General features: G+C 43.6%; 2 protein-coding genes across 2 annotated transcripts; both read right to left on the bottom strand.

The window, feature by feature from the left end:
• Positions 1 to 235: 235 nt before the first annotated feature.
• On the bottom strand, positions 236 to 1,750 carry LOC138967967 (tubulin alpha chain-like). The gene is given in 5 exon segments (XM_070340529.1): positions 236 to 1,045; positions 1,047 to 1,140; positions 1,142 to 1,257; positions 1,259 to 1,289; positions 1,692 to 1,750. Coding segments are annotated over 5 exon segments (363 nt in total). The 3' UTR covers positions 236 to 982.
• A 756-nt stretch (positions 1,751 to 2,506) lies between these two features.
• On the bottom strand, positions 2,507 to 8,866 carry LOC138967966 (uncharacterized). Its single transcript, XM_070340528.1, has 4 exons — positions 7,828 to 8,866; positions 6,943 to 7,158; positions 3,043 to 6,811; positions 2,507 to 2,587 (listed from the first exon to the last, which is right to left on the bottom strand). Exons 1-3 carry the CDS (start codon positions 8,864 to 8,866, stop codon positions 3,423 to 3,425), a joined length of 4,644 nt encoding a protein of 1,547 aa, XP_070196629.1. The 3' UTR covers positions 2,507 to 2,587; positions 3,043 to 3,422.
• Between the last annotated feature and the right edge of the window lie 2,213 nt (positions 8,867 to 11,079).

The raw sequence follows: 11,079 nt of genomic DNA, 5'->3' as shown, positions 1-11,079 counted from the left end.
AGAAATAAACAAGCGATCAATATTTTCATAGCAAAAAGGCCTGTCAACTTTTCATTGCATTTGATTTATCATGAGTGACACAACACTAAAGAAGAAAGAAGATTTATCATAATGCACAGATGTTATCAGTATATCAACAGTGTTTCTGCAATCATGTTTTGTTTGAAGCTGTCTACAGTATTTTTCACACAAAGACACACACACACACACACACACATCCACATCCACTAAGGCATACAAGAAACATTAGATAGTTCTTCAGCTTTTATTGCACAATCTGTCAGATCTTTTGCATGATTGTCATAAATGATCCAACGCTCACAAAAAAAAACATGTCAGGGAAGACAAAACAGAGATTCATACAAATTAGCTAACGTATATGCCTGTGGTCAAACAACAACCAGCACAGAACATGAACCACCAATGCATACACAACCAGAATGTGTGAATAGAGTTGCGTTTTAGGCGAATTAGTGTCTTAGAGGGTTGGTATGTGTACAGAAACACTGCATCTTAGTGTTCACTGACTGGTTACAGCTGATTCATGCCTGCAGACTGATTGCTGAAAGCTTCCACATCTTAGTACTCCGGAATGATCGAGTGTCTTAGAGGGGCTGATGGGGTCTATGTCGACCAAAAGAGTGGGATTTTTCTGTAGGTGGAGTTCCTGTAGAGTTAGAGTTTTTCAATAAAACTTGCAAACCATACTCGAATTTCTAAGAATTATCACAAAAGATCGAAAAACATCAAATTCTACCCATGTTGCTAAGCATCACGTGACTTTCAGCGATATCAGCAAAACACTACTGGAACTAGACCCTGTGTGATTCCCTGTATACAGGAACTCCACCTACAGGGAATCCCACTCTTTTGGTCGACATAGACCCCATCAGCCTTAGAGGGTTGGTATGTGTACAGAAACACTGCATAATGTTCACTGGTTACAGCTGATTCATACCTGCAGACTTATTGCTGAAAGTTTTCACTGATCTAAGTACTCCTCTCCTTCTTCATCACCCTCGGCCTCAGCAGAGTCGACACCGGTCGACCTCCTCGTAGTCCTTCTCCAGGGCCGCCAGATCCTCACGGGCCTCGAAGAACTCACCCTCCTCCATGCCCTCCCCCACGTACCAGTGGACGCCGGCGCTTGGCGTACATGAGGTCGAACTTGTGGTCGAGACGGGCCTCGGCGATGGCGGTGGTGTTGCTCAACATGCACACGGCAAGCTGCAACTTGGCCAGGTCACCGCCGTCACTGAGGAACCACGGTGGGGGGCTGGTAGTTGATCCTGGGCACACAGTGACGGTAAAAGAATTATTTTGTGTTGTAACAATGTTTGTCTTACAAGCTGTCCATAAGTTTTATTCTCTAGATTTAAAAAAAAAAAAAAAAAAAAAAGAGTTAATTAATTCTAACTTGATAACAAGGCTTCCAATCTATACCTGTACGTCCATGCGAAATATATTGTTTGACAAATTATGCTCGCTCTCTGTGGAGAGCACTTGGGATGTTCCCATGCGGTAAGCGTATATATACATAAAGAAGCTATAGGTATAAGAAATCGAGTTTTGTGCGGCCAACAAATACAACCCTCAACAAAAAAAGTAAATATAACGAAGACAGAGCGAAAGGAATATAACGTTTGCCAACAGATTCTACCTTGAACCACCCCGTATATAAGGCTATATACCGAGCGTACGTACGCTGCCGTACCGCCAAGCGTTTGTTGGCTAGGATGTGTTGATGCATGCTATAAGGTTTTCAACGCGCGAAGTCAATTTTTTTCCGATTTAGACGTTGCGGCGGTGCGTTACCACACAATTTTGACTGCTTCATCTCTTTTTGAATGTTTGCACAATACAGACCGCTTTGAATGTTGATATTTCACATATCAACGCAGGACACATCAATGAACATAATAGTTTGGCTTGTCAGGCTATTTATTGACAAAGAGGCGTGTAAGATGGAATGAAACTGGGCGAACATGCTTGAGTGAGGACAGATCTACAGCGGCAAATCGGTTTGTATATGTTCGTTAACGTGTATATTTCTCGAAAAACAAACATTACTAAATACAAACCTTACTCATTCCCACAATTATGAATTTAAGCTGTACGTCAGTGGTTTCAAAGAGACACATTTTGTTTTGAATGGGGGACACTTTCCGTGAAGTTGGTGACAACGCTTTGTTTACACCTGGCGTCAGCGCGCTATCAGTAGCCTATAGCCGAATATACGGCGTTGAAACTAGCCTACTCACAGTCAAAAGGTTTAAACCTGCAAACGATATTAAGATGCTCTTTTTAATTTGCTTTACTTATTCTTTTAAATTTAACATGTGTATGTTTCATTTCTTGGAACTGTTCAAATGTTTTACACTGAAAACCAAAGCCGATTACTTGCCCCATGATGATTTTTCAGTTAAGCCTACTGAATTACGTCAAAACTTGTCCTGTCTCATGTCTCCCACACTCTGACATACAGGTAAGTGTCACCCAATGAACAGACGTTTTTCATTTCTTTAATTCGTCTATTCGTTACAACCGTTAGTACCCAACATTGGTACTTGATCGTTATGGTGAAATTCTGAAAAAACAAACAAAAACCATACTCAGAACATTTGTAAAACAAAATACTTTTCCAACTCAAGGGAAGTAATCAAAATCACACTCACTAAACCACCTTGAAGTGGAGTACATCAAAAATGAAATGAACAAATATCCAAAAAATAGAACAGTGTACGATTTCCAACAATTGAGAGGTTTTAGGCAGTAACTTTTCTGCAAACTCTTGTTAGAGCGTCTTTGCTATTAAATAAACTTTTCTCAACGAAAAAGAGATCTACAAACAGTACAATAATGTCAAACTGTCCTCAGTCAGTCGCTGACGTAACCACAACCAAACTGGCACTTCGAGTCACGAAATCTAAATACAAATGAAAGGCATCAAAACCAACCTAAATCAAAGTCTTGGTCATATAAAACCTAGAATATAATAATACTGAGTTGTTATCCTCATATATAAAGAATAAGATTGCTTACTTGTTGTGTTTTACGGGTTTTGCCGACAGAGCTAGGAGCTAGCTGCTGCCCGGTTTGGCAGACGACACTTGCGAAAGCGAGGTCAGAACATTACAATTTGCGGATCGTAGCACAATAGGAACGAAACGAAAGTAAAGATAAATTCTGGTTACAGTACACTCCCCGTCTGATATTCAAATAATATCACTATAAAACAAGTGAAAGAAAAAGCTTTTCAAACAGACATAAAAAATACCATCGTGTATGTTGATTTAACACACTTCATCTCTAAACACTAACCAGTTTCTAATTTCTTTTCGCAAACAGGATATAAAGAGATTACCAACTTTCTGAAAGTAAATCAGCACAATGTCACACATGGAACTGTCACGGTTGCAGTTTTACAAACGAACCAATTGAGTTATTGGTCGAACATATGTGACAGGTTGGTTATCTTTTATGATTCGAACTTCTGCTGAACGCACCAAGGAGTCTGAGTTACTACGGAATGCACGAACAATCAACCCAACAGGCCAATTATTTCGATGGGATCCAGAATCACATAGTAGCACAATGTCTCCTTCTTTAAAGTTTGTTTCAACATGTTGCCACTTTTGTCTCTCTTGCAATGACTGAAGATATTCAGCTTTCCAGCGATTCCAGAAAATGTTGGAGAGAACCTGTACATGCTTCCACTGGGACTTGTACATTTCCTTCAAGTTCAAGTTACTCATCTCAAGTGGTATCTGTTCTTCTTCACCTTTCATTGTGAGCAGTATGGATGGAGTGAGAACAGACGGTGAATCTGGATCATGAGAAATTGCGGTGATAGGTCTTGAATTCACAATCGCACAAACTTCCGCCATCAAAGTACACAACACCTCATGAGTCAGCGGCCTACGACGTAAGTCAAGGAGCATCGAGTCCAAGATTTTTCTCACTACCCCTATCATTCTTTCCCAGGCACCACCCATGTGTGAAGCATGTGGAGGGTTAAACCTCCATCTGACGCCAACCTTGGCAAGATGTCTGCTCACAGGGCCATCTTCTTTGAGAAGCGCATGCAGTCCTAACTCCCTTGCAGCTCCAATGAAGTTGGTTCCTCGGTCTGAACGTATTTCTTTGACCGGTCCTCTCAAAGAGACAAACCTCCTAAGAGCGTTAATGAAAGAAGAGCTGCTCATGTCCTCTACAACTTCTATGTGTACTGCACGAATTGCCAAACAAGTGAAGACAACCGCCCATCGTTTAGAATTTGCGACTCCTCCTCTTGTTCTTCTTGTCTCCACCGACCAAGGACCAAACACATCTACACCCACATGAGAGAAGGGGGCAGTAGGGGTCACTCTGTCAGCTGGTAGGTTTGACATGAACTGCTGTCCTAGCTTTCCTCGTAGTCTTCGGCACAGAAAACAGCATTGTATTACAGAAGCTACAAGTCTTTTCGCACCCACAATCCAAAGACCATGGGATCGAAGGGCACCCTCTGTAAAGTGTCGACCTTGATGTTTCACCTCTTCATGGTAATGCCGCACCAGTAAGGTTGACACATGATGACCTTTAGGAAGGATGACAGGATGAACATTGGGAAAGCCTGCCGTTTCTTTCGCCTCATGAATTCTTCCCCCAACTCTGAGTAGACCATCTTCATCCAAATAGGGGGAAAGGGAAATGATGGGACTCTTCTTTGATAGGGAAGAACCTTTCCGAAGACACTGTATTTCAGCAGCGAATGCGTCATTTTGTACCGTTTGTAGAATGAATGTTTCAGTGTTCTTTTTGTTATCAACATCAAGAGCGTGTGAACACTGATGCCACCCTTGGCAGACATCTGTAGGGACGCGAAAGCTTTGACAGATGTGTCTGAGTCGACTGAAGGTGTTCAGCAAAGCGTTCCAAGTCGAGAACTTCTCGAAACGAACGTGAACGGGCGAGAGATTGTCGTCGATCTCCGTTTTGCGAACGTTGGGCCTGATTTCTCTGTCTTCTTCAGGAGATATCAATGAGAAGGAGAGAAGTGGTTCTGGATGACGATGATCTGTCAACAACTCTTTCGGACCTTGTAACCAGACGTTTTGTTTTAGACTCAGGTCCGCGTCAGAACCTCTTGTCGCGACATCTGCAGGATTCATTTCTGAAGTAACATACTTCCACTGAGTGGGATCTGATACGTGTCTGATGCGTTCTACTCTGTTACTGACGTATGTGTGGAATCTGCGTTTCTCGTTGTTGATGTACCCGAGTACTACTTTACTGTCAGAGTAAAAAGTCACATTCTTCGGGTTCACACCAAGCTGCTCAGAGATAGTTTGCCACACTTCGGTAGCGAGAACGGCACTGCACAACTCTAGACGCGGTATAGTATGTCCGCTCGACGGCGCTACTTTGGCTTTTCCCATCACAAAACCAATGTCAGTGTTGCACTTGTCTCTCGTAGTGACCGTCACATAGGCTACGGCGGCGATAGCTTTTTCAGAGGCATCACAGAATATGTGAAAGTTTGCGTCTCCAGTCTGACTGAGAGAGAACGGCACATACATGCGTGGGACTTGCTGCCCGTCGACGGATTTCAAAGAGCGTTTCCATGACTCCCACTGCTTCAAGTGAACTTCTGAGAGCGGTTCATCCCAAGATTTCCCGTTTGGAGAGATTTCACGCAGAAGGATCTTTCCTGCTATCGTTGCTGGCGCTAAAAACCCTAGAGGATCGTAAATGCTGTTCAGAGCAGACAAAATGCCTCTACGGGTGAAAGGACCACTGCCACTGGCTACAGCGGGGTTGAGCACAAAGGAATCAGAGTTTAAATCCCACATCAAACCTAAGCAACTGTGTACCGGAAGAGGCACTGAAGTATCGGAGAGATCGATTGACTGAAGTTCCTCGCTGAGGTCTCCAGTGTCGAACGCTTTTAGAAACTCTCTATCAGAAGAAGCTATTTTGTGAAGCTTCAGTCCTCCCTTCTCCAGCAAGTCAGTTTTTGTGCGTTGCATGAGGTTGACGGCCGTTTCGCTGTCAGGTACAGAGGTTACGCCGTCGTCGATGTAAAAATCATCTGAAACGTACTTTTTCACATCCTTTGCGCTTGACTCTACAGTTTTTCTCAGACCGTACGCGGCGACAGCTGGCGAGGGGCTATTGCCGAAAACGTGAACGCACATGCGGTATTCTATCAATGGCTTGTCAAAGTCATTATCTTTATGCCAGAAAAACCTCAAGTAGTCTCTGTGCGATTCATCGACGAAAAACTGGTAGAACATTTGCTCAATATCCGCTGTCATGGGGCAAGCGTTTTGGCGGAATCGCAGTAGAATTCCAATCAAGCTGTTTGTCAGGTCCGGTCCTGAGTACATCATGTCATTCAGGCAGACGCCTTCAAAGGTTGCTGATGAGTCAAAAACTCCCCTGATTTTATCAGGTTTCTTTGGGTGGTACACACCAAATAGTGGCAAATACCAGGCTTTGGTTTCATCCTCGACAGAAGGGGCCACCTCTGTAGCACCAGTGTCCAAGATTTTGGCCATGAATTTGAAGAAGTGTTCTCTTTTTGTCGGGTCTTTTTGCAGAGACTTCTTCAAGGCGTGAGCGCGTCTAACAGCTTGCTCTCTGTTGTTTATGACAGCATTGTTCTCAGAACGTAGCGGAAGAGGAGCTGACCAGCGTCCATCGGCGTTTTTCTGAAATCGTTTGTCCATCATGGCCACGAACTTGTTGTCTTCAACAGACAGGCCGATTTTCTCGTCATCTTTGGTTCTTCTGAACACTGTAGAACCTAGTTCATCTTCTTCACTCACTTTCAAATTATGAGTGCAAGGCTCGAAAATTGTCTCTCTTGAACTGTGTGTGACGTATAGGTCTTGTTGACACGGACGTGCGAAGGTTTGTGAACTTTCCCAAAACAAACATCTCCAACTACTGTCCAACCAAGAGGAAGACGTTGAGCAAACGGTGCTGATGGTGCTCCAAGAATCTGGTCCAACACATGATGCGCCATAAGGAGATCTCGACCTATGAGCAAGCCAATTTTGATCTCAGGGTGGAGAGGAGGGATACTCGCCGCGATTGGCTGTAGATGAGCATGACTGTGTGCTACATCTGGGGTGGGGATCTCCGACATGTCTTGCGGGATGCTTTCACATTCTATCACAACAGGAAGGGCTAGCGTCATCTGCTTGTCATGGGACTGGACACACAAACCTGACGCTTTGCGACCACTCATAGACTGCGTTCCGGAACAGGAAGACAATGTGTATGTGTGCTGTTCGGTGTCAACTCCAAGTTGATCTAGCAAATCTGGTGAAGCCAGTGTTCTGTTGCTCTGATCGTCTATCACAGCATACACTTCTACACTCTTCTGAGAACAGTTTTCGGAGAAGACTCGCGTTAAGACGACTTTGCCGCAAGATCTACTGCCGAATGCACCACAGATAGATGTACACTTAGCTCCCACTCCGCTTGAGATTCCGGTTCCTGCACTATCTCTCTCCCCGCCATGACCTTTAGTATCTGAAGGGCCACGGTGCATCACTGCAAGGTGTGGCTTTCCACATTTTTCGCATTTGATAGTTGCTGTACACTTGTTGGCTCTGTGCTCAGACGAAACCAAACACCGAAAGCACAAACTTTTCTCCCTGAGGAACTGTTGTTTTTCTTCAAACGACTTTGATTGAAAGGCTTTGCATGCGGTCAAGGAATGACTGGCATTGTGAATAGGGCATTTATCTGTGTGATTACTGCCGGCTTCATCGTTAGACACTTCAACCCTACGATTCACAACCGTTGATCTTCCTAAGTCAGTTTTTGACTTGCCAACATTGTCGTTGTCAAAATAGAAAGCGGGATCATTTTGCACTTTCGCCATGTTCTGCAGGAATTCCACGAAAAATGTAAATGGAGGGAACACGACCCCGTGTCTCTGTTTGTAACTGGAGGCTCGTTCTGTCCATTTGTGTTTCAAGTTGGGAGGCAGTTTTGCAACGATTTTGTTCGTGCCGATGGATGTGTCGTACACTTTTAGGAGGGGCCCTAAATTTTCATCATCTTTTGCAGAGTTGATTTCATCACACAAGTCGCAAAGATCATAGAGTTTTCTCGAGTCTTTTTTGGTGATCTGAGGGAAACTCTCTATCCTCTCTCTGAGTCGAGCTTCTACCAGTTCTGGAGATCCGAAACGTTCATCTAGACGTCTCCAGAGGAGCCTCAATCCCCTGGCGGGATCAGCGGCGTTGGATGCTCTTATGCTCTGAGCGTACTTCGAAGATTCGAAACCAAGATGTTTGACGAGTAAGTCCAGCTCTTCTTGTGGTGATACACTCAACTCTGTCATGACCGAGATGAAACTACTTTTCCACACTGCGAAACACTCTGCTTGTTCGTTGAACACAGCTAGTCTTGACAGATGAAGATCCTTTTTCAGCAAGAATTTTGCTAAATCACCCTCTGCAGACTGTACAAATCTGTTTTGCCGAGGCGTGAATTGGCATGCCGAGTGAATGTCGTGTTCACGTTCTGACGGGGGAGTTGAGTTTGCTTCCTTTTCACGTACGTGTGTGAACTCTCCAAGACCCGCCACATACTTATCGGTTCTGTCCCTCGGGTGCTCACTCTTCACACTGAGCAATGAACCATCATGTTCTACAAAAGCGTCAGCCTCTGCCTCCGCCGATGCAGCATCTTTTTGCTGTGCAACCAAGCAAAGCTCCGCTTCATATTCCGACCTCAGGCGCTCCGCCTTCGCAGCAGCCACCTTCACTTCTTCCTCGACTTTCGCAAGTGATGCTTTCAAGTCATACTCCTTATGAGCGAAGTCAGCCCGTGCTCTGGCTGCAAGTGCTTTGGCCCGAGCCATTGAAGATGCGTTGCTTCCTGAACTACTATGAGTACGACCACTGCGTCCTCGGCTACTAGTCGATTTGGTTTCATCCAACAGGAATTGCAAGCTTTGCTGAGCGTCGCGCGATTTTATTAATCTTTGCGCGAACGTATCTTTGAACGTGTTTGACTCGCTGACACTTTCCTTCGTTTTCTGCCTGAACAAAAAGTCTGTGTAAATGTTTGCTTGCATTTCGGAACTATCACGAGCCTCTTGTAGATCGCGTAGTAGAGATGAAGCAGCATTTTTGTCGTTTGCAGCGTTGCATTTAGAAGTAACGTTGTCTAATTGATCAAGAGAACGTTGCACTTTGCTTACCAGAAAGTTTCTGGTATCCTCATACTGAAGTTGCCCTTTTTCTGTTAGAGTACGAAGTCGTGTGGTATCCTCAGTTGTGTCTTGAACTGAGGAAGCCATGATGAAGGTTGATGCGATGGAAATTCACTCTGCACCGAAGATCAGAGTGCTTGGTCCATGTGTGCACCGTAGATCCGACAGCTACATGGATGTGTGGATCTGGATTTCACTCTGCACCGAAGATCAGAGCGCTGCACCCATGCGTTTAACAAAATTTCACTGTCCTGTCTCATGTCTCCCACACTCTTACATACAGGTAAGTGTCACCCAATGAACAGACGTTTTTCATTTCTTTAATTCGTCTATTCGTTACAACCGTTAGTACCCAACATTGGTACTTGATCGTTATGGTGAAATTCTGAAAGAACAAACAAAAACCATACTCAGAACATTTGTAAAACAAAATACTTTTCCAACTCAAGGGAAGTAATCAAAATCACACTCACTAAACCACCTTGAAGTGGAGTACATCAAAAATGAAATGAACAAATATCCAAAAAATAGAACAGTGGACGATTTCCAACAATTGAGAGGTTTTAGGCAGTAACTTTTCTGCAAACTCTTGTTAGAGCGTCTTTGCTATTAAATAAACTTTTCTCAACGAAAAAGAGATCTACAAACAGTACAATAATGTCAAACTGTCCACAGTCAGTCGCTGACGTAACCACAACCAAACTGGCACTTCGAATCACGAAATCTAAATACAAATGAAAGGCATCAAAACCAACCTAAATCAAAGTCTTGGTCATATAAAACCTAGAATATAATAATACTGAGTTGTTATCCTCATATATAGCTATTCTGATGGACACGTGGGGGGATTCGGGGGCTGTGATTGGATGGTCTCACACATCCCTTTTCCGATCATCAAAGCATAACGCTACGAAAGTTGGCCATTTTTGCCGATATCCAAACGATATCGGCAATAACAAAGACGCATGGTTCCGGTTTCTTCCACGTGTATAAAGTACACGCATACCTCGCCAGGCTTGTGTCTGTGGCTAGTCGACAGACGATGCAATTTGCTTTGTGTGTGTTTTTGTTGTTGCTTACTGTACATGACATACATTACGTGTAAAATCCAGTTCTTTAACTGGCAGCAAACCTTGCAAATTTCCAGAAGCTGCAATCTGAAGCGACCTATCTCTGATTTTTGCAGACGATCTCTCCAATCACCAATGTTTAACACTAAATCAGCAAACTCTCCTGTCACATAGAACGTCCATTGTGTAGTGCAATGTTGAAATGAAGTTACCGGTCTGAAACATTTCGTCGTTTCTTCTGAGACAATCCTTGTTCTCTTATCATCTACAGATTTACCGCAGTCTTCACCACGCGAATTCCCAACAGAAGTCAGACTTTCGAACATACAATCTACGTAGGCAAGCATGATACGTCATAACGTCATATGATTCCTAAGATATTGACGTAATGCTAAGCATCCGGTTATCTTGAGTTTTCTCCGTAATACATGTCCGTGGGTTTTTCAATGTTCGGTTATTTCCGTGGCTTCATGCAGAAAGGGAACCGTCGTCTGCAATCAATGACATGGACCATTCTGGTCCTTGTTGCTGACAAAAACATGATTTTAACACAGAATTTAATGTCAGAATAGCTATATAAACGCTATTGTGTTTTCATCGTAGCAATAGGGTCCGATATTTAGACTCGAACAAGTATAATGCGACTCGTCTTCGACTCGTCGGCATTATACTTGTCTCGTCTAAATATCGGGCCCTATTGCTACGCTGAAAACACAATAGCTGTTAATATAAAGAATAAGATTGCTTACTTGTTGTGTTTTACGGGTTTTGCCGACAGAGCTAGGAACT

This window comes from Littorina saxatilis, linkage group LG6, assembly GCF_037325665.1.
Source record: "Littorina saxatilis isolate snail1 linkage group LG6, US_GU_Lsax_2.0, whole genome shotgun sequence".
Classification (NCBI taxonomy): domain Eukaryota; kingdom Metazoa; phylum Mollusca; class Gastropoda; order Littorinimorpha; family Littorinidae; genus Littorina; species Littorina saxatilis.
This window is presented reverse-complemented; position numbering and strand designations above follow the sequence as displayed.